This window comes from Carcharhinus amblyrhynchos, chromosome 23, assembly GCF_965287045.1.
Source record: "Carcharhinus amblyrhynchos chromosome 23, sCarAmb.v2.hapA, whole genome shotgun sequence".
In the NCBI taxonomy this organism is placed as follows: Eukaryota; Metazoa; Chordata; class Chondrichthyes; order Carcharhiniformes; family Carcharhinidae; genus Carcharhinus; species Carcharhinus amblyrhynchos.
In genome coordinates, this window is record NC_137346.1 from 43,537,654 (window position 1) to 43,561,977 (window position 24,324).

At 51.1% G+C, this 24,324-nt stretch overlaps 1 protein-coding gene across 1 annotated transcript in view; it reads right to left on the reverse strand.

Moving 5' to 3' along the window:
• Positions 1-16,628, reverse strand: part of atp2a3 (ATPase sarcoplasmic/endoplasmic reticulum Ca2+ transporting 3) — a 249,484-nt gene extending 232,856 nt beyond the window's left edge. The window contains exon 1 of the mRNA XM_080210950.1: positions 16,451-16,628. Within this exon, the coding sequence (XP_080067076.1) occupies positions 16,451-16,568 (118 nt within the window). The 5' untranslated portion in view covers positions 16,569-16,628. The remainder of the gene's footprint in view (positions 1-16,450) is intronic.
• Positions 16,629-24,324: the final 7,696 nt, after the last annotated feature.

The following is a 24,324-nucleotide window of genomic DNA, read 5'->3' on the forward strand; positions in this document are numbered from 1 at the left end:
TTCTGCCTTTTCTTCTCCCTGCCTTGACGATCATTCCTAGTCAGTCTCAGTTTGTTTGAATACGCTCGCCTGGAGGCGCTGCACAGCCCGGGGGAATGGGAAGACGACTGCCCCTCGCCCGAAGATCTGACAGCGATCGTGGAAAATAAACGGGGATTCTCTGCCGAGCGGCACACAATCGGTGCGTGGCATCTGCGCGCCCGACCTCTGGTCTGCAAGAGGAAAGCGCTGTCGTATTAAATGTCCTGCGGGACTTTCAGCAGCGCAGGTTCTAGAAAGAAACCTTCAGCGCAGCGAGACTCAAACGACTCACGGCAGCGATTCAAACACCACTTCAGTGGCATCCTTTGTCCTGATCACCAATCTAGCAGGATAAATAGGGTCAGCGCCGACAAGAGGGGTAAAAAAAAAAGGTCAGAGCAGCCGGGCAGTGGGGGGGGGGGATGTGACGCTACTGATTCTACAGAGGGATGAGCAAGTTTGGTGATCCCCCTTCCCTGGCTGTTTGCAGGAAGCTCGAATCCAGCTCGCAACCTTGCTCCATCAGTCTGCTTCTGCTGCTTCGGGGGGGGGGGGTTATTTAAATTCACAACACTCCTGGATGCAGCAGGTCAGATGGTGCATGTAATTGCATCAGTTCCCCCGTCGCCTTATACAGTGCGTGCTGCAACGCTCACTCTCTCTCAATCCCACACTTGTAACAAGGCAACACAAGAGGATGCATTCCATTAACAAAGTGTCAAGACTCTTGGAAGTAAATTGAAATGGGGGGGGGGGGCGGAATGTTGGGAACGGTTTTATATCCATATTTTTTTTTTACAAAAAGGACTCATTCACCTGTGCGAATAAGATGCACTTTAGAATTCATAGAACGATCTTACAGTGCAAAAAGAGGCCATTCATCCCATCGAGCCTGCACAGTCCCACCCAGACCCCACCCCCGTAACCCCATTTATTTACTCTAAGGGGTACTTTAGCGTGGCCAACCAACCAACCTAATCCACACATCCTTGGAGTGCGGGAGGAAACTGGAGCATCCGGAGGAAGCTCATGCAGATACGGGGAGAACATGCAAACTCCACACAGACAGTGACCCAAGTCTGGAATCGAACTCGGGTCCCTGGTGCTGCGAGACATCACGGCTAACCACTGTACCACCCAAAGGATACATGAATCATGGAATAGGCTTGAGGAGCAATATCGGTACTCCTGCTACGCTCTCTTACGTTGCGATAAAGTTTAATACCTCAGCTTCTCTTTATGAGGCATTAAATGTACCTCATTGCCTCCACGCTTGTCAAAGTCTGAACCAAGAGAAAGTGCACAAAATATAAATGAGAGTGTGTTGAGGAGGAGTGTGGATAGAGTGATGGAGGGGGGGGGGAGGGTGATGGGACTGATTAGAGTAGGGGGATTGGAATAAAGGTCAGCAGTGATGAATCAGGAACATGCCCTACTGTACAATTCATTCTCAGGCGTCACTGATGGGGCTGACATTTAATTGTGTAACCCTAGCTGCCCTTCAATAGTGTTGGCGAGGCCACACTGCTGGGCGTCAGGAGTCACATACAGGGCAGAGCAGACAAGGACCACAGGTCTCCTGACCTGAAGGACTTAGTGAACCAGTTATGTTTCTATGACGAACGAGAGCTTTCCTCGTCACAATTACTGATGCCAGCTTTTGGAAAGCTGAATTCAATTCTCCTTAAATGGTGATGATAGGATTTGAACTTGAATTTTACCGTCTCGCCCACCCGAATTCGTAAGATCCCACCGGGGCCAACGGAGAATGCTGTTCTGCCAGCCTCGCCCTCCCCCATTCTCGGGTGGGCGTGACACTAAAATTCCGGTCACGGTCTCCGGACATTTGTCCTGATGCTTTATTTGAGAGGAGGGAGTTGTTTAAAAAAAAAAGTCAGAACACACACCTGGTGAAGTTGAGACCACGGTGTGCAACTGGAACTGTACCAGGAACAAAAAGCTGTGACTAACAACAAGACCTAAAGATTTGGAGGCACTTTTGAGAGTAGATGGAAAAAAACATTTCCGCTGGCAGAAGGGTCAACAAACAGAGAACGCAGATTTTTTAAAAAAAAAAGAGCAGAGCGAAGATGTGGGCTTGTTTAACTAATCTACACAGTAAATTATGGAGGGGCAACGTAATGGCGATGTCCCAAACTAGTTAACCATGGACCCAGGCTAATGCTGTTGGACCATGGGTTCAAATCCCACAGCCATTGGCGGAATTTAAATTTGATTAATAATTTGGAAAGAGAAAGCTAGCCCCGGTAAGGCATCGTTGTGTAAAAACCCAACGGGGTTCACTGATTTCCTTCAGGGAAGGAAATCTGCCATCCTTACCGGGTCTGGCCCACATGCGAGTCCAGAGACACAGCAACGTGGCTGACTCTTAACTGCCCCCTGAAATGGCCCGGCAAGCCACTCCGTTCAAGGGCAATTAGGGATCGGCCTTGCCATCCACACCTCAAGAAAGAATAAAGCAAAAGATGGAATGGAAACATTTGTTTGGCTAAGGGAACAGAGCCAGGAATGGAATGAATTGAGCAAAAAGGTCAGCACACGCACAATGGGCTGAATGTTCACCTGTGTTGGATGATACTAAAAACTTGTCTTCCCACCTGACCTCCAACTGAACCACCTTCAGCTTCCAGTACCCCAAAACTTAAAGTCTGCAACGCTAACCAGGTAAACACACTAAGTCGTCTGACATTGGTGAGGCCGCAGCTGGAGTACTGTGTGCAGTTTTGGTCGCCGTACTTGCGCAAGGATATTTTGGCCTTGGAGGGAGTGCAGAGGAGGTTTACTAGGCTGATACCGGAGTTGAGGGGGTTGAGCTATGAGGGGAGGCTGCATAAACTAGGCTTGTACTCATTGGAGTTTAGAAGAATGAGGGGAGATCTCATTGAGACGTATAAGATGATGAATGGGATGGATAGGATAGAGGTGGAGAGACTCTTCCCGCTCAAAAAAGACAGTAGGACTAGGGGGCACAGCCTCAAGATAAAGGGGGGGCGGTTTAGAACGGAGTTGAGGAGGAACTTCTTCACTCAAAGGGTGGTGAATCTCTGGAATTCTCTGCCCGTTGAAGTGGTGGAGGCTGCCTCGCTAAATATTTTTAAGAAGCGGGTTGATGGGTTTTTGATAAGAGAGGGGATTAAGGGTTATGGGGAGAGGGCGGGAAAGTGGAACTGAGCCACGACAGATCAGCCACGATCTTATTGAATGGCGGGGCAGGCTCGAAGGGCTAGATGGCCTACTCCTGCTCCTATTTCTTATGTTCTTATGACAACACCAGCTTTAAGACCAACCAATTTATTTGATAGTAAACTCACAAGCTTTTGGGGTTTGTCCCTTCATCAGGAGAGTTCTGGCCTCAGAGCATATACTGTGTTTACCTCAGTCCAATGCCAGCAACTCCACATCATGCTAACCCGGGAGGTGCCAGAGTGTACCAATATCCTGAAGACTGATAATATTCAGTAAAATTGAACTGAACTGGCCAAAGAGTTAGAACATAGAAAAATAGAACATAGAAAAACTACAGCGCAAACAGGCCCTTCAGCCCACAAGTTGCGCCAATGATATCCCTACCTATTGGGCTTACCTATAACCCTCAATTCTATTAAATCCCATATACTCATCAAGAAGTCTCTTGGAAGACCCCAGCGAGTTTGCCTCCACCACCACCAACAGCCAATTCCACTCACTCACCACCCTCTGAGTGAAAAACTTACCCCTGACATCTCCTCTGTACCTACTCCCCAGCACTTTAAACCTGTGTCCTTTCATAGCAACCATTCCAGCCCTTGGAAATAGCCTCTGAGAATCCACCCATTCCGTACCTCTCGACATCTTATAAACCTCTATCAGGTCACCTCTCATTCTTCGTCTCTCCAGGGAGGAAAGACCCAGCTCCCTCAACCTATCTTCATAAGGCATGCCTCCCAATCCAGGCAACATCCTTGTAAATCTCCTCTGCACCCTCTCAATAGCTTCCACACCCTTCCTGTAATGAGGCAACCAGAACTGAGGACAGTACTCCAAGAGGGGTCTGACGAGGGTCTTATAAAGCTGCAGCATTATCTCCCGACTCCTAAACCCAATCCCTCGACTGATGAAGGCCAGTACACCTTCTTAACCACATCCTCTACCTGCGAGGGTGACTTAAGAGTCAGGTTAGAGACTTAGGAGTTAGTATAGACAGTGGCACAATGGGATTCCCTGATGTCACCTCTACAACTCTACAATAAAATTCATGTGTGCAAGGCCACGACTGAAAAAGCTTTGTCCCTGACAGAGATGCTACATATTATTAAACAGAAGGTAGCAGCGAAGGATGGTCCCCTTACCACCCAGATGCCACCTGTGACTCAGAGTCAAACGGTTGCGTATTCAGAGCCACACACGTAAGAACACTGACTCATGTTTCAAAGCAGTACCAAGGGAGAGTTACACTATCAGAGGAGCCATGAGGAAATCACAGGTTTCCAGTTCACCTGCTCCACAGGGTGAATTGGAAGATCCTATGGCACTATTTAAAAAGCAGGAGGAGGTTCTTCCTGACCAATATTTAGCCCTCAATCGATATCACTGAAATGATGACCTGGGTAGAGTCACGTTGTCGTTTGTTGAAGCTTACTGTGCACTATTAATTAGTTCCATTTCTCTATTTTATAACAACAAAATTCCTTCTCCACTGCGAGGCATGTTCCAAAATTGTGGTAGGCACTACACAAATGCAAAACGTACAATTTCCAAATTGACTGAACGTTGAAGTTTTGAGCATGAGCGAATATGACTAGCTGCCAAGGCACTGTTGGAATTCTGTTACATAAAGTTTATTTATTAGACATAAGTAAGGCTTACATTAACACTGCCATGAAGTTACTGTGAAATTCTCCTATTGTCACACTCCGGCGCCCGTTCTGGTCAATGCATCTGAGCAGCACGTCTTTCAGACAGTGGGAGGAAACCGGAGCACCCGGAGGAAACCCACGCAGGCGTGGGGAGAATGTGCAGACGCCGCACAATCAAACCTGGATCCCTGGCGCTGTGAGGCAGCAATGCTAACCGCTGTGGCACCGCACTATTTGCATTGGTGTCAGCGGGAGATTACAGGTACAGAGCTGGCCCGTTCCTTCCAGAAGGCCTGTAGCCACCCTCTTCACTGGCTTGTACTGCAGTAACAATCCTTCTTGTTTTCCTTCCAACTGTCCTCCTCTCCCGCGCAGTGGGAGACCAATCACCTATACAAAAACACTTCTTGTACCAGCCAACAGCTTCTGTTCAGCTTCCCAGGCTGGCTGACTGTCAAACGTGGTGAAAAGGCTGGGCCGGAGGGATTCGAGAATGTTCCAGCTCAATCCCGGTTCAGGGTCCCAGCAGAACTACCACCCAATTTTAACAACACCACCTCCCGAAAGCTGGCCGGATTGAAAGTCTGTGACTAAACTCCCCGAAGGATTACCAATTCCTCAAAGACCTCATTTCAGCAAGGGAGACAGGTCTCTATTCATAAACCCGAGAACGAAACATACAACGGGCAGCAGAGGCAATCGGAGATAAGTATGTCATTTCAATAATTAGCGTTAAATATTCCACGTCTGCAAGCGAAGGGGGTGAAAGCGCAGCCAAGATACCCAAGGACGGTTCCGGGAACGAGGGACCTCAGTCACGCGGATATTGGAGAACTGGGACTGTTTACCTGGGAAAAGAGGTTGAGAGATTCGATGGACGCATTCAAAATTGAGAGGGAACCGGAGAGCGTAGACGGGGAGAAACTGGTCCCCGTTGGCAAAGGGATTAAGAGCCAGAGGGCACTGGTTTAAAGTGATTGACAAAAGGAGCAAGGGCAACATGGGAAAAAGCTGACTTTTTAAGAATGCAGCAAGTGGTTAGAATCGGAAGTGTCCTGTCCGAGAGTGCAATGGAGCAGGCAACGCCTTAGAATCGTAGAACCCTACAGCGCAGATAGAGGCCCATCGAGTCTGCACTGACCACAATCCCACCCAGGCCCTACCCCCATATATTTTACCCACTAATCCCTCTAACCTAAGCATCCTAGTACACTAAGGGGCAATTTCTTAGCATGGCCAATCAACCTAACCCGCACATCTTTGGACTGTGGCAGGAAACCGGAGTACCCCCACGCAGACACGAGGAGAATGTGCAAACTCCACACAGACAGTGACCCGGGCCGGGAATCGAACCCAGGTCCCTGCAGGGGAAAGGTGGGCATGAGAGTGTAATGCTGAAAACTTGCATTCCTGCTCGGGGCTGGGATTCTCTGGTGTGAATGGGAGCGAATGGGGTTTTGGCTGGAAGTCAGATTCTCTGTACTCAGTTGCAGCAGCGTGGGCACGGATGCGATCGGAGAATCCCACCACAGGTAAGGTGCTGTTGCAGAGAGCCAAGGCAGACAAAAATGGATCAATGACCTCTCCTCCGCTGTAACCATTCTATGATGGTGCAAGTCTAGACAACAGGAATCAGGGGGCCAGTCAGTCAAGGAAGCATTTCTTCCTTCATTTATTTACACGTGCATTAACAGGGGCTGCTGGAGAATCAGCAAGAACGCGAACTCCACTGATTCTGCCCAGAATCCCAAAGCCGGTTGTTTGTGCGCCATCTGAAGAGCCAAAAACAGGAGAGATAGGATGCTACTTGAATGGATTAGGTCTTCAGGATGAACACTAGAATAGCTCACGCTTGGGAGGTGTCCCTCAGTCAAAGCAAACTGCAAAAAAAAACTAGATACATACAACACCCATAGCGTTGACAAATCCTGAACAGGAGTGACATGGGCCTTGTTGAAGTGTGGTAATCACCAGTAACCAGAAAAGGGCAGCAAATCTTCATTGGAACTTTCCAAATCAATTTGGTCTTGTTCAGCTCAGGTACTTTATTTGCTTCCATTTTGCATGGAAAGGCTGCGACTGAAGGGTGAAGTGTAACAAAAAGATCCTTTATCATCAAGCACCAGCTGGAACTGGTGCCAGAATGGTCAGAGACCAGAGCTCCCAGCTGTACCTGGGTTGAGAATGGTCAGCTGTTCATGCTGCCAGCTGGAACTGGTGCCAGAATGGACAGCCATGCAATTGCAGCATCATGTTTTATAACAAGACTTTATCCATGGCTTGGCACATTCGTCTTTCTTCATTCTATTTTGCTCATTAGTCTCTCTCTCAATGCATATTTCTACAACTCTCCAAGCGAGAGAGAGATACAAGACAGTGGGAGAGAAGGAGAATGAACATAAATGGGAATTCAGGGTCCTTTAACCAAGGTGAGTAAGCGGAATCAAATTATAGACAACTGAATGGCAGAACAGGTTTGAAGGACTGAATGGCCTCTTCCTGTTTCTAAAATATTTGTCTGAGTCAATATCCCACCCTCAGTTGCCCTCCCTGGGCAGGTGTCCCTGCAGGGTGGAAGCACGAGACATTCTTCAGATTTCAAATGAAGGAAAAGCGTCAATCTCTGAACGATATTCACGGAAGACAGTATTCAGCAGTGAGCATATCGAGACCATTCGAGAGTGCAGTGGGAAAGTAAAAGTTCGGTGTACAGTGAAACGTTCTGGTGAATTCTGTTGAGCAGCATTGTAGTTATATTTGAAATAAATTACAATGGATTGGATAGATGATGTTGGGGAATACTTGTGATTTTCCTTATTAATATCAAAGTCATGCTTAACTTGCTTCCGTTGAACAATTTCCTGATTTACAAGCAATAGAATCCTTACAGTGCAGAAGGTGGCCATTCGGCCACAGCCTGCACCAACAACAATCCCATCCAGGTCATGTCCTGTCCGATTCCCGTAACCCCATTTACCCTCCAAGTCCCCCAATTTTAGCATGGCCAATCAATCTAACCCGCACATCTTTGGACTCTGGAAGGAAACGGGAGTACCCGGAGGAAACCCACGCAGACATGTGCCAACTCCACAGACAGTGACCCAAGCCAGGAATTGAACCCAGGTCCCCGGTGTTGTGAGGCAGCCGTGCTAACCACTGTGCCACCGCACCATCCCTGCAGGCCCACAGATTTGGGCCTACCGCTTGCACAGGTTTGCTTTACGCACTCCCACATGCCCATTGCTTCCCGATCCAGTAACCGTGCCCACCCAACGCCAATCTACACAAATCCCTCCAAAGCCTCGCCCTCCCTCTCTCTAACCCTTCAAGTTGACAACCCTCCGAGGACTCTGTGTCCCGCCAGATTCCTTGCACATCCCCTAGTTCCAAAATATCCCCTACGACACGTAAATACTGACACACACTCTGCTCCCTAACAAGTAACTTTCTCCCCCCATGCCCACCTCCAGCCCTGGTCCAGAAGCCATAAGGGACAGGGAACCAAGCAACACACCCCCTCCCACTGCCTGTAAATACTGGCACTGTAAGATTAGCAAGTCTCGCAACACCAGGTTAAAGTCCAAAAGCTTTCGGAGCGCTGCTCCTTAGTCAGGGGAGTGGGAGTTCTCTGTTCACTAATAGGGCATATAAAGACACAAGCTCAAATTTACAAAATAATGGTTGGAATGTAAGATTACCCAGAATATTCACACTCCTGGAGAATGCACTCCAGCTGCTACCTAAAGAGACAGCGTTTAACTGCAGGAAGTATGTTTATTGGTACACAGCAACAAAAATAAGTTGCCATTTACCTAGGGATCAGGGGAAGGAAACGCACAAGCTACCCCAGGGAGAAAGCCAGGGGACTGTATCCAGTTACTGTGAATGAGAGTGTGACATACTGAGTGAGACTCCGATCAGGGAGTAATGCACTGATCTATTGTCCCCACTGGAGATGTGAAATAGACACTGGCGCTCGCAAATCTAATATCGATGTAGATCAATAACGAGAAAACTTTGCCCATTTGAAAATGACAAAGTGCGTAAATCACAAAAGGCTAGCAGACAGGTACAGCAAGTAATTAGGAAAGCTAATAAAATGCAATCAATTACTGTGAGGGGAAGTGAATACAAAAGTAGGGAGGTTATGCTTCAGTTGTACCAGGGCCTTGGTGAGACCGCAGCTGCAATACTGCGTACAGTACTGGTCTCCTTATTTAAGGGAATTCACTAGAGGCAGTTCAGAGAAGGTTGACCAGGCTAATATACAGAATAGGTGTGTTGCCTCATGAGCAAAGGTTGGAGAGGCAAGGTTTGTATCGACTGGGGTTTAGAAGAGTAAGAGGCAACTTGATGAACTTATTAAAGTTTAGCATTTATTAGTGTCATAAGTAGAACATTACAGCGCAGTACAGGCCCTTAGGCCCTCGATGTTGCGCCGACCAGTGGAACCAATCTAATGACCCTCTAACCTAAACTATTCCAATATTATCCATATGCCTATCCACTGACCATCTGAACACCCTTAAAGTTGGCGAGTCCACAACAGGCAGGGCATTCCACGCCCTTACTACCCTCTGAGTAAAGAACCTACCTCTGACATCCGTCTTATAATTACCACCCCTCAATTTAAAGCTACGTCCCCTCGTGTTAGCCATCACCATCCGAGGAAAAAGGCTCTCACTGTCCACCCTATCTAACCCTCTGATCATCTTGTATACCTCAATTAGGTCACCTCTTAACCTTCTTCTCTCCAATGAAAATAACCTCAAGTCCCTCAGCCTTTCCTCATAAGACCTTCCCACCATACCAGGCAACATCCTGGTAAACCTCCTCTGCACCCTTTCCAATGCCTCCACATCTTTCTTATAATGCGGCGACCAGAACTGTACGCAATACTCCAAGTGCAGCCGCACCAGAGTTTTGTACAATTGTAACATGACCTCACGGCTCCGAAATTCAATCCCTCTACCAATAAAAGCTAACACACCTACGCCTTCTTAACAACCTTATCAGCTTACATTAACACTGCAATGTTGTTACTGTGAAAATCCCCTTGTCGCCACACTCCCAGCACCTCTTTGGGCGCAGTGAGGGAAAATTTAGCATGGTCAATGCACCTGACCGGCACGTCTCTCGGACTGAGGGGGGAATCCGGAGCACTCGGAGGAAACCCAAGCAGTGACTGGGAGAATGTCTGGACACCACACTGACAGTGACCCAAGCCATGAATCGAACCTTGGCACTATAAAGCAGCAGTGCTAATAACCACTGGGCCACCCGTAAGATCATGAGAGGTATTGACAGGGTGGATGTGGAGAGGATGATTCCTCTTGGAGAATTTAGAACTAGGGGTCACCATTTAAAAACAAGGGGTCACTCAATTAAGATGGAGATGAGGAGAAATGATTTCTTGGAGGGTCGTTGGTCCCTGGGAGATAGTGAGTGCAAAGCCTCTGAATTTTTTTTAAGGCAGAGGTAGATAGATTCTTGGTTAATGAGGTGGGGGGTGAAAGGTTCTCGGGGTAGGCAGGAATGTCACGTTGAGGTTACAATCAGATCAGCCAGGATCTTATTGAATGGCAGAGCAGGCTTGAGTGGGCCAAGTGGTTGACTCCTGGTGCTAATGTGCGTGGTGATTATTTTCCATTTGCAAATTCTGCCTTTCAATTTTGGTAGAACATAGAAAAACTACGGCACAAACAGGCCCTTTGGCCCACAAGTTGCGCTGATGATATCCATACCTACTCGGCTTACCTATAACCCTCAATCCTACTAAGTTCCATGTACTCATCTAGAAGTCTCTTAAAAGGCTATCGAATTTGCCTCCACCACCACCAGCCGATTCCACTCACTCACCACCCTCTGAGTGAAAAACTTACCCCTGACATCTCCTCTGTACCGACTCCCCAGCACCTTAAACCTCTCAGCCCTGGGGAAAAAGCCTCCGAGAATCCACCCGATCTATACCTCTCAACATCTTATACACCTCTATCAGGTCACCCCTCATCCTTCGTCTCTCTAATGAGAAAAGGCCGAGTTCCCTCAACCTATCCTCATTTATTAGTGTCACAAGTAGGCTTAAAATGGTAGAACTGTAAGATTTGTTATTGAACATAAGCATATAACAGCCCACAATCTCAGTCTTTGGCAGAACACTGCCCGCCATGGAATATATTTAGTGATGTCTCTCTGAGAGGGCGATACACACACACACACACAGTGCACAGATTGAAAGGTCACAGCTCAACCTGAGCAGATTGTTTTGACTCGATTGTTGTCCCCAGAACCCAGCGGTGTAATTATCTCATTTTTTTTTTGAGATTCACTGCATTTACTCCTGCTCCATGCTCTACACGGGGCTTAACATTCCAGAACGGAAGATAAAAACGAATCCAAAAGCAGAAAAATACCACTCATGCTGCTCTGGTCATCCTTGACTAAACACCTTGTTAAAAAACTTTGAGTGATAGTGCACATTTCATCTCATCAGCTAACACACGCAATGCTTCGTGAAATTGGATTCCCACTGCACCAGATCAAACTCGGCATCTGAGGACGTTCCGAGCAATTTCCAACAAAATGAGTTCAGATATTTTGACCAGCAGAGTTGAAAGACTCCTGTGCAAATTAATCTTGTCACACAGCACAGCGGTTAGCACTGCTGCCTCACGGCGCCGGGGACCCGAGCTCAATTCCGGCCTCGGGTCACTGTCTGCGAGTCTGCACATTCTCCCCATGTCTGCGTGGGTCGTGGGTTCCTCCGGTTTCTTCCCACAGTGCAAAGATGGCGCAGGTTAAGTTAATTGGCCGTGTTAAATTGACCCTCATGTCAGGGGGATTAGTAGGGTAAATACATGGGGTTTACAAGAACAGGGCCTAGGTGGGATTGTAGTCGGTACGGACTCGATGGGCTGAATGGCCCCCTTCTGCACTGTGAGATTCTATGCTCTCTAGGTTAGCTTTCCATTTTCTAACCCCCCCCTCCAAATAAAACTGAGTTCATCCAAAACTCTGTCACCCATATTCCAGCACACGCCATGTTCCAGTCACTCATCACCTCAATATAATCATTCCAATCTTCACAAATCCCGATCTCCACGCCCTCTTCAAGCTCACAACCCCCCCCCAACCATATTCCTCTAAATCCCACCCTTCTACACTACCCCTAGTCCCCTCACCTCCCCAATTAGCCTTCAGCTAACTCCACCATGAGCCCCGGCTCTGCTTCCTTCTCAAAAGATTTGATTTATTATTGTCACGCGTACCAGCATACAGAGAAAAGTATGGTTTCTTGCATGCTGCGCAGACAAAGTATAGAGAAGGAAAGGAGAGAGTGCAGGATGTAGTGTTACAGCCATAGCTAGGATGTAGAGAAAGATCTACTTAATGCGAGGTCGGTCCATTCGAAAGTCTGACAGCAGCAGGGAAGAAGCTGTTCTTGAGTTGGTTGGTACGGGACCTCAGACTTTTATATCTCTTTCCCAATGGAAGGAACATTCTGGTCACTTGTCCTAATATCCCCCTTTTGCTTCAGTGTTGGAAATGGACATGGTTTTCCGGTACCTTTCATCAAACACATTTAAATACAACTGATTGTTGCTGAGACAGGCACCAGCAGCTTAATGGCGATGGAAAGTGGCATCAGGCGATGACGGTCACCCAGAAGAATGTACTTTCGAAGAGACTGGTTAACTCGTAGGATTATATAATGTTGATCACACTCTCTTTTGTAACACTCACAATTGTTGCCAAGCAGCAAGATCAGGAACAATTAGTTTCTATTCTTGGTGCTTTTTCTCATGCTGTGTGAGATGCCTCAACAGGTCCCAGCCCATAGCTCAGTGAGCTCTTTGCCCTGTGATCCGAGAAATCAGGTCACTTCAACGACCCATCTAGCTCACTGACGCTCTGCCCGTCAGCCCATTCGGAATCCCAAAATAACACTGACTCGGAAACTCCCTTCAAGCTCACATCTCTGCCTCGGGAAGGTTTGATAAATTCACCGCGATCCGCTTTGAGCTGGATGCTGTGAAGGACAAAGTGAGGCGATGTGACATCACATAAGCATTTCACTCTGCGTCCGGCAGAGACGTGCGCTTAGCATCCCTGCCACTGGAGCAGAAACTCTGAGCCCCAGTCAACGGGAGGGACCTCCAAACTGTTCCAACAGCCAGCTCGGGAATCCTTTCCCCCCATTATTCCCCAAAGGGAAAAACAGCGTGGGTGTAAAGATAGGCAAAAAGTAAACTACCGGGGCTGATTTTACCAAAAATATTCCCAATAATGTGAATTAAGCAATACAAATAAGATTAGAATGGTTGAATGATCAGATTAAATAATTTGTAGGGTATGCAATCAACAGGATGAGACAGTTAAACGCCCGTCAGTAGATGGAACACCCTCTAACCCATCCTGCCATGGCTAATCTGTACTTTATCTCCATTTTCCAGCTCTGCTTCCACCTAACATGCACTTTTCCACCACTGCTTTTTTTTTTTACATATCTCTACAGCATGGCATACCAAGCAGCAAGGGGTGATCCCAGCCAACCTCAGGTCTAAAGGCCCCCCCCCTCCCCACCCAGCAGCTTCTGGATGGGTGCAAATGCGCCACAGATTGCTGAGAAACAGCTGAAAGCGCAGCTTCACTTTTGTCCAACACTTGGGACAGTGTGATAGCAGACACACACGGACCAAGCAGCAGCACAGAGGAGGTGGTGACAGCTACTGGCCCAGTATTTCTCACCCAAGTACGCTTGTTTTTTCCTCTTTATTTACAGCGGGTTCACCGCCACATCCAGTTTAAAACTGCAATCCATGTTTATAACGTAGGGACGAGGAGGAGAATGGACTGACTGAGGCAAATTTAACATCTATAAATGAGCAACTGTTGCTGGGGCATGGTAGGCTCCACGCTAACACACATTCTGCTGTTACTGCCCCTCCTCCTCAGTACTCCCTGCACTAAACGATCACTTCCGACTTCAGAAGAGTATAGCTGGTGTTAGTAATCACTTCCTCAAAGGTTGGAGTGCAGAAAGAGAGAGTTGTTTATCACTAGCCTGTCCAGTTTATTGGGTTCTAGCCTTCTCTCTCACACACGGACACACTTATTCCATGTTCTTGTGGTAATATAAAATGAACCAGCCACGCAGTGTCGTTTGATGATTTCTCAGTATAGTAACTGACTGCCATGACACACACACACAGACACACATACACACAAATGATCAGCTACACTCTGATGGCCCGATGACCTGACCTCACCATCATCACCCATGCCACCTGCCACACGTCCTGCTCCTTTCCAAAAGTTACGTCCAAATCCTGCAGGCTGCAACACCCGGCCAGTCCACAATTAACAGCAACGTAACAAGCAGCAACACTTCAACACCAGCAACACTTCACAAGGGGGCAAAAAACCCCATCCCAATAGAGAAGGCGCAGCCAATGGCAAACAGGAGATGCAGGGGGTGACGTGTGCAGCATTTAGCAGATCCAGCACCCTCTGACTGAGTAACGTCCCCACCTCAGACTTTATTTTTGCCTTTAATCAGGAATCGTGCTGAAGTAAGATTGTACACGTATCTCAGAGAATCCCAGCCTGTCCATTTAATCACACAGCAAGATCAAAGCTACTCAGGCAGAAACAGAAATATTTGCACGAAAAGCAGGCAGCTTATCAGCTGCTGATGAATTTTAAACTGTTGTTCTCCCAAAAAGATTAAAGGCAATTAGTTTGGAGCGGATCAGAGGCTGTCGCATTGGTCTCTGTCTGTGTCTGGAGTTGAGTTGGAGCTGCGATTGTCCCCATGCCACATTAGGCAAAGGTGCCTGAGGCCAAACAGAGAGTATGCACTTGCCCGGAACGTGGCCACCTTGGGAAGTGCATTGGGTTGGGATTGAAGAATGCACTGAGCAAGGGGAGGGGGTGGGGAAGGCCATGCTAGTGCACGAGTTGGAAGACCCATCAACCAGCCAACCAATTGCCAACTGCAGGTCAACCTGTTACTTGTCGCTTCAGTATTCATAGAATAGCCAGCACCTCTCCTTCCCCATGTCCCCTCCTCTCCTCCCCCACACGCTCACCCACTCATCCTCCACCCTCCCAAACCTTCTCGGCCTCTCCACCCCCCCAAGGTCAAAGAGGGCAGGGTCAAAAATCGTATTTATCCCCCTGTTTAATATGTTGGGCTGATCAGTAAGTGGCAATGTAACAAAATTTGAGTCAAAAAAAATCAAGACAGAACTCCCACAAAGAGAAACTGTGGCCAGCCTTCGGCCGGCTGGATTCATTGCCACGCTGAGCTCGACTTGGGTGGATTAGTTAAACCTTTGGTGACTACTAATTGGTTAAGCTGTTCTCAAATGAAGTAACGCCCCTGCCTTAACTCTACATCAATCTCCTGCACTGTCACAGCATCCGTCACCTGGAACTGACCTACTGGATCTCCGCACCCCCAAACAGAATACCGCAAACGTTCGGTCAGAACTGGAGCCACCAATTTCACTGCCCCCCCTCCCAGATTTTACCACTCATCCTCAAATCAACACAAATGGTAAATAGAAACTGCAATACTCGGGCCATCGCTGCATTCCACCAGCAACCCCACATGTTTCTGTATGCACAGAAAAACACCATCTATAAAAACAATCACACACACGCACACCCGGGTGCTGCCCTCCCCTTTTCCCTCTCTCTCTGGCACCCCCGGGTGCTGCCCTCCCCCATTCCCTCTCTCCCTGGCACCCCCGGGTGCTGCACTCCCCCATCTCTCTCCCTGGCACCCCCGGGTGCTGCACTCCCCCCCTCTCTCTCTCTGGCACCCCGGGGTGCTGCACTCCTCTCTCTCTCTCTGGCACCCCAGGGTGCTGCACTCCCCCCCCTCTCTCCCTGGCACCCCCAGGTGCTGCACTCCCCCCTCTCTCTCTCTGGCACCCCGGGGTGCTGCACTCCCCCCCTCTCTCTCTCTGGCACCCCGGGGTGCTGCACTCCCCCCCCCTCTCTCTCTGGCACCCCGGGGTGCTGCACTCCCCCCCTCTCTCCCTGGCACCCCCGGGGTGCTGCACTCCCCCCTCTCTCTCCCTGGCACCCCGGGGTGCTGCACTCCCCGCCTCTCTCCCTGGCACCCCCGGGGTGCTGCACTCCCCCCCCTCTCTCTCTGGCACCCCGGGGTGCTGCACTCCCCCCCTCTCTCCCTGGCACCCCCGGGGTGCTGCACTCCCCCCCTCTCTCTCTCTGGCACCCCGGGGTGCCGCACTCCCCCCTCTCTCTATCTGGCACCCCAGGGTGCTGCACTCCCCCCCTCTCTCTGTCTGGCACCCCAGGGTGCTGCACTCCCCCCCTCTCTCTGTCTGGCACCCCAGGGTGCTGCACTCCCCCCCTCTCTCTGTCTGGCACCCCAGGGTGCTGCACTCCCCCCCTCTCTCTGTCTGGCACCCCAGGGTGCTACACTCCCCCCCTCTCTCTCTGGCACCCCAGGGTGCTACACTCCCCCCCTCTCTCTCTGGCACCCCGGGGTGCTGCACTCCCCCCTCTCTCTCTGGCACCCCAGGGTGCTGTACACTCACCGTTGGGTCCCCATCTCTCGGCGTTCTGTTTCACTTGCTCCGGACTCAGCCCCGTGTTCTCATTCACCGAGAAGTGAGAGAGAACTTCCTCCACCGGCTGGCTGTGCGCTTTCTCCATTGCTGCCGGCTGGCTGCTCCCGGGACTGCCCCGCGCTCCGGCTCCGCTCCGGGTCTGCCCCGCACTCCGGCTCACACAGCCCCGCTCCGGGTCTGCCCCGCACTCCGGCTCCGGTTCACACACACACACACTCAGCCCCGCTGAAGGAGCACAGCCCCGGTTCCGGTTCTCACACACACACTCAACCCCGCTCCGCTCTCCGGCACTGCCGCTGCTCAGCCTCCCGCCGCAGGTGTGTTTGGCTCAGCGGCGCTGCCGACACAGCCCCGCCCCCTCGATTAGGCCCCGCCCCCTCGTCTAGGCCCCACCCCTTGAACAGGCACCGCCCCGGTCGAGTAGCCCGCGCCCGCTCGAACAGCCCCCGTCCGCTCGAACAGACCCCGCCCCCTCGTGTAAGCCCCACCCCTTGAACAAGCACCGCCCCCTCGATTAGGCCCCACCCCTTGAACAGACCCCGCCCCTCGAACAGCCCGCGCCCACTCGGAACAGACCCCTCTCCCTTCAACAGGCCCCGCCCCTTCACCCGACACCGCCCCCCGAACAGACCCCGCCCCTCGAATAGGCCCCTCGCCCCTCAACAGGCCACGCCCCTTCTACCGACCCCGCCCCTCGAACAGCCCGCGCCCACTCGGAACAGACCCCTCTCCCCTCAACAGGCCCCGCCCCTTCTACCGACCCCGCCCCTCGAACAGCCCGCGCCCACTCGGAACAGACGCCTCTCCCCTCAACAGGCCCCGCCCCTTCACCCGACCCCGCCCCTCGAACAGACCCCGCCCCCTCGAATAGGCCCCGCCCTTTTAACAGGCACCGCCCCCTCGAGCAGCCCTCGCCCCGCTCGAACAGCCCCCGTCCACGCGAACGGACCCCCTCCCCTCGAGCAGGCCCCACCCCTTGAACAGGCACCGCCCCCTCGAACAGCCTCTGTCCACTCGAACTGCCCCCGCCATCTTCAACAGACCCCGCCCCTTCGAACAGGCCCCACCCCCTCGAACAGACCCCGCCCCTCCCCCGCTCCCCGCCCCTCCCCTCTGTCCGGATCCGGCTCGTCCGTCAGTACCGCCCCTTCCCTAGGCCCGCCCCCGCCTCTGGGCCCGCCAATCCTCGCCCGTCATGCCCCGCCCTCATATCTTAGCCCCGCCCCCGTTCCTCGGTCCGTCTCCATAATTCAACCACGCCCACTCACACTGGCCACGCCCCCGCACGCTGAGCCCCGCCCCTCTGATGCCGGTGTGGGATTGGGGTGAACAGTCAGAGGTCTCACAACACCAGGTTAAAGTCCAACTGCTTTATTGGGTAGTAAATGCCACTAGCTTTCCGAGCGCTGTTCCTTCATCCTGTTCACCTGATGAAGAACAATGTGACTGCTCTCCTTTCCTGTAGCGAAGTGGGATTCCCCCCGACAGTGCGGGATTTTCCCTCCGGCAGTGCGGGATTCCCCGTGACAGTGCGGGATTCCCCGTGACAGTGCGGGATTCCCCGTGACAGTGCGGGATTCCCCGTGACAGTGCGGGATTCCCCGTGACAGTGCGGGATTTTCCCTCACAGTGCGGGATTCCCTGTGACAGTGCGGGATTTTCCCTCACAGTGCGGGATTCCCCGTGACAGTGCGGGATTCCCCGTGACAGTGCGGGATTCCCCGTGACAGTGCGGGATTTTCCCTCACAGTGCGGGATTCCCCGTGACAGTGCGGGATTCCCCCTCACAGTGCGGGATTCCCCCCGGCAGTGCGGGATTCCCCCCGACAGTGCGGGATTCCCCCCGACAGTGCGGGATTCCCCCCGACAGTGCGGGATTCCCCCCGACAGTGCGGGATTCCCCCCGACAGTGCGGGATTCCCCCTCACAGTGCGGGATTCCCCCCGACAGTGCGGGATTCCCCCCGACAGTGCGGGATTCCCCCCGGCAGTGCGGGATTCCCCCCGACAGTGCGGGATTCCCCCCGACAGTGCGGGATTCCCCCCGACAGTGCGGGATTCCCCCCGACAGTGCGGGATTCCCTCCGACAGTGCGGGATTCCCTCCGACAGTGCGGGATTTTCCCTCACAGTGCGGGATTTTCCCTCACAGTGCGGGATTCCCTCACAGTGCGGGATTCCCTCCGGCAGTGTGGGATTCCCTGTGACAGTGCGGGATTCCCTGTGACAGTGCGGCATTCCCTCTGGCAGTGTGGGATTCCCCCCGACAGTGCGGGATTTTCCCTCACAGTGCGGGATTCCCTCTGACAGTGCGGGACTCCATCCGACAGTGCGGGATTTTCCCTCACAGTGCAGGATTCCCTTTGGCAGTGCGGGACTCCATCCGACAGTGCGGGACTCCATCCGACAGTGCGGGACTCCATCCGACAGTGCGGGACTCCATCCGACAGTGCGGGACTCCATCCGACAGTGCGGGACTCCCTCCGGCAGTGCAGGACTCCATCCGACAGTGCGGGATTTTCCCTCACAGTGCAGGATTCCCTTTGGCAGTGCGGGACTCCATCCGACAGTGCGGGACTCCCTCTGACAGTGCGGGACTCCATCCGACAGTGCGGGACTCCCTCTGACAGTGCGGGACTCCATCCGACAGTGCGGGATTCCCTCTGACAGTGCGGGACTCCATCCGACAGTGCGGGATTCCCTCTGACAGTGCGGGACTCCATCCGACAGTGCGGGACTCCCTCTGACAGTGCGGGATTCCCTCTGACAGTGCGGGACTCCATCCGACAGTGCGGGATTCCCTCTGACAGTGCGGGACTCCATCCGACAGTGCGGGATTCCCTCTGACAGTGCGGGACTCCATCCGACAGTGCGGGACTCCATCCGACAGTGCGGGATTCCCTCTGACACTGCGGGACTCCATCCGACAGTGCGGGATTCCCTCTGGCAGTGCGGGACTCCATCCGACAGTGCGGGATTCCCTCTGACAGTGCGGGATTCCCTCTGACAGTGCGGGATTCCCTCTGACAGTGCGGGACTCCATCCGACAGTGCGGGATTCCCTGTGACAGTGCGGGATTCCCTCTGACAGTGCGGGACTCCATCCGACAGTGCGGGACTCCCTCTGGCAGTGCGGGATTCCCTCTGACAGTGCGGGATTCCCTCTGACAGTGCGGGATTCCCTCTGACAGTGCGGGATTCCCTCTGACAGTCACACTCTGGGTAAGAGAAGGACTTGGTGGATGACGTGAGTGTGAAAGAATGTATGGATGGTTTGAGTCATGTTGAGACCAAAAAGGAGGAGGTATTGGGGTTCTTGAGAAACATTAAGGTAGACAAGTCTCCAGGGCCTGATGGGATATACCCCAGAATACTGAGCGATCAGGGGAGAAATTGCTGGGGCCTCAAGAGAAATCTTTGTATTCTCACTGGCTACAGGGGAGATCCCAGAGGATTAGAGAATAGCCAATGTTGTTCCTTAGTTTAAGAAGGGTAGCAAGAATAATCCAGGTAATTACAGGCCAGTGAGCCTTACATCAGTGGTAGGGAAATTATTGAAGAGGATTCTTCGAGACGGTATTTATTCTCACTTGAAAATAAGTGGACATATTAGTGAGAGGCAACATGATTTTGTGAAGGGGAGGTCATGTCTCATGAACTTGATCGAGTTTCTCAAGGAAGTGATGAAGATGACTGGTGAGGGTAGGGCAATGGATGTTGTCTATATGGACTTCAGTAAGATCTCTCATGGCAGACTGGTGCAGAAGGTGAAGTCGCATGGGATCAGAGGTGAGATGGCAAGGTGGATACAGAACTGGCTCAAAGAAGACAGAGAGTAGCAGTAGAAGGGTGCGTTTCTGAGTGGAGAGCTGTGACAAGTGGTGTTCCTCAGGGATCAGAGCTGGGACCTTTGCTGTTTGTAATATTTGGAGAAAATGTAACTGAATTGATTAGTAAGTTTGCGGATGACACAAAGGTTGGTGGATTTGCGGATAGCCATGAGGACCATCAGAAGATACAGCAGGATATAAATCAGTTGGAGACTTTTGCGGAGAGATGGCAGATGGAGTTTAATCCAGACAAATGTGGGGTAATGCATTTAGAAGGTCTAATACAGATAGGAAATGTACAGTAAATGGCAGAACCTATAAGAGTATTTATAGGCAGAGGGATCTGGGTGTACAGGTACACAGGTCACTGAAAGTGGCAATGCAGGTGGAGAAGGTGGTCAAGAAGGCAGACGGCATGCTTGCCTTCATTGGCCGGGGCATTGAGTCTAAAAATTGGCAAGTCATGTTAATGCTTTATAGAACCTTAGTTAGGCCGCACTTGGTATATAGTGTTCAATTCTGGTCGCCACACTACCAGAAGGATGAGGAGGCTTTGGAGAGGGTACAGAAAAGATTTACCAGGATGTTGCCCTGGTATGGAGGGCATTAGCTATGAGGAGAGGTTGGAGAAACTTGGTTTGTTCTCACTGGAGGTTGAGGGGCAACCTGATAGAAGTCTATAAGATTATGAGAGGTATGGACAGAGTGGATAGTCAGAAGCTTTTTCCCAAGGTGGAAGAGTCAATTACTAGGGGACACAGGTGTAAGGTGTGAGGGGCAAGGTTTAAAGATGTACAGGGCAGATTTTGCAAGTGTATGTACCGTGTACCTGGTGGATGGTGTTCTCGCTTGAGACGATGGCATCTGTGTTAACGATCCGGCATGTCTTGCAGAGGTGTCAAGTTCACTGTTCTCCTGAAGGCTGGGTAGTTTGCTGCGGACAGTGGTCTGTTTGAGGTTGTGCGGCTGTTTGAAGGCAAGAAGTGGGGGCGTGGGGATGGCCTTGACGAGATGTTCATCTTCATCAATGACAGGTTGAAGGCTCCGGAGAAGGTGCCGTAGCTTCTCCACTCCGGGGAAGTACTGGACGATGAAGGGTACTCTGTCCACCGTGTGCCGTGTTTGTCTTCTGAGGAGGTCAGTGCGGTTTTTCGCTGTGGCGCGTTGGAACTGTCGATCGATGAGTTGAGCGCCATATCCTGTTCTTACGAGGGCATCTTTCAGCGTCTGGAGGTGTCTGTCGTGATCCTCGGGGGTTGGTGAGGCCATACCTGGAATATTATCTGCAGTCTTGGTGTCCTTATCTGTGGAAGGATGTCCTTGCTATAGAGGGAGTACAGCAAAGGTTTACCAGGCTGATTCCTGAGACGACAGGTCTGCATATGAGGAGAGACTAAATCGGTTAGGATTATATTCATTGGAGTGCGAGGGGATCTCGCAGAAACTGATAACATTCTAACAAGATAGATTCAGAAAGAATGTTCCCCATGGTGGGCAAGTCTAGATATCGGGGTCACAGTTTGAGAAACCTTTTAGAACTAAAGTGAGGAGAAATTTCTTCACCCAGAGGGTGGTGAAAGTGTGGAATTCACGACCACAGGGGGCCAAAACTTTGTTTGATTTTAAGAAGAACTTATATATCGCTCTTGGGGCTAAAGGGATTAAGGGATATGTGGGGAGGAGAGGGGGGGGTATCAGGATATTGAATTCAATGATCAGCCATGATCATAATGAGTGGTGGAGCAGGTTCAAAGGGCAGAATGGCCTCTTCCTGCTTCTAGATTCTATGTTTCTTTGTCCCAGGACATCCTGGAAGTGGAGGTTGAACAGCCGGTGGTGCACGTTGGACCCAGTGACATTGATCTAAAAACAAAATGAGTTTCTAAAAGCTGCAGGTGCAGCAGGTGGTCAGGAAGGCGAATGGGATAGAATATAAAAGTAGGGAGGTCTTGCTGCAGCTGTATAGGGCATTGGTGAGGCCGCAGCTGGAGTACTGTGTGCAGTTTTGGTCGCCGCACTTACACAAGGATATTTTGGCCTTGGAGGGAGTGCAGAGGAGGTTTACTAGGCTGATACCGGAGTTGAGGGGGTTGAGCTATGAGGAGAGGCTGAATAAATTAGGCTTGTACTCGTTAGAGTTTAGAAGAATGAGGGGAGATCTCATTGAGACGTATAAGATGATGAATGGGATGGATAGGATAGAGGTGGAGAGACTCTTCCCACTCAGAAAGGACAGTAGGACTAGGGGACACAGCCTCAAGATAAAGGGGGGGCGGTTTAGAACAGAGTTGAGGAGGAACTTCTTCACTCAAAGGGTGGTGAATCTCTGGAATTCTCTGCCCGTTGAAGTGGTGGAGGCTGCCTCGCTAAATATTTTTAAGACGCGGGTTGATGGGTTTTTGATAAGGGAGGGGATTAAGGGTTATGGGGAGAGGGCGGGAAAGTGGAACTGAGCCACGACAGATCAGCCATGATCTTATTGAATGGCGGGGCAGGCTCGAAGGGCCAGATGGCCAACTCCTGCTCCTATTTCTTATGTTCTTATGAGTAGGGAGTAAGTTGAGAAGTAAGACCTCAGAGGTAGCGATCGCAGACGTGCTACCAACGCCACATGCCAGGTAGAATAGAAACAGCAGGATATATCAGATGAATACACAGCTGGAAAGACGACGCACAGGGGAGGGTTTCAGATTCCGAGGACCTGCTCTGGAGGAGGTGGGACCCGTACAAACTGGACGGGTCACACCTCGGCAGGACTGGGACTGATATCCTAGCGTGAGCATTCGCTAGAGTGCTTGGGGAGGGTGTAAACCAGAATGGAAGGGGAAACGGAAAGCTAAATGGGGTGACAAGTCAAAGAGAAACAAGGACAGTACTAAAAGTAAGGACAGTAAAATGCAACAAGGTAATCAACGATGAGAAGCAAAGAGGGCCACAGTATAAAGAAAAGTTAGGATAATTAAAAAGGGCAAGCATTAATCGTAGAACCCTACAGGCCCTTCAGCCCATCGAGTCTGCACTGAACACAACCCCACCCAGGCCCTACCCTCATATATTATACCCACTAATCCCTCTAACCTCAACACTAAGAGGCAATTTCTTAGCATGGCCAATTAATCTAACCCGCACATCTTTGGACCGTGGGAGGAAACCGGAGCACCCGGAGGAAACCCACGCAGACACGAGGAGAATGCGCAAACTCCACACAGACGGTGACCCCGAGCCGGGAATCGAACCCAAGACCCGATGCTAACCGCTGTGCTACCGTGCCGCCCAAATACCTGGATATTTTTAAAGCAGAGGTAGGTAGATTCTTGCTTAATAAGGGGGTGGAGGTGTGGGAGGAGGGAGGCTACCGTCAGATCAGCAGTGGTCTAATTGAATGGCCTACCCGTACTCTGAGTTGATATTCTCAAGTGAAAGCGAGCTGATGTGAGCTGGCAGCCTGAGCAAGCCTCTGCACTGCAAATCACCAACGAGATACAATCACCACATCTAATAGCTCCGAGTGACTCTAATTATAAGTACGATCAGAATGTAGGAACAGGATTAGACTATTCAGCCTCTCGAGCCTGCTTAGCTATTTAATTAGATCTGGTTGATCTGTACCTCAACTCCATTGAACTGCGTTTTCTCCATTAACTATTATGTCACTGTCTAATAATAATCTCTCAATCAATCAGGCAGAAAAATTCACTTGTGCCTCCATCCAGAGCCTGGCACTGGCCACCCGGCACTATAACTGTGCTAAGGGGCAATGCCAAGGGAAGGAGCCTGTGTGGGGGTGTGACAGTGATGGGGTTGGTGGGGGAGGGGGAGCAAGGGTGGAGCTCCGCAGTGTGGGGGGAGATCTCTGCTAGGAAGGTGATTACAGTAAGAGGTCTCACAACACCAGGTTAAAGTCGGGAATGTGGAACTGAGACACGACAGATCAGCCATGATCTTATTGAATGGCGGGGCAGGCTCGAAGGGCTAGATGGCCGACTCCTGCTCCTATTTCTCATGTTCTTATGT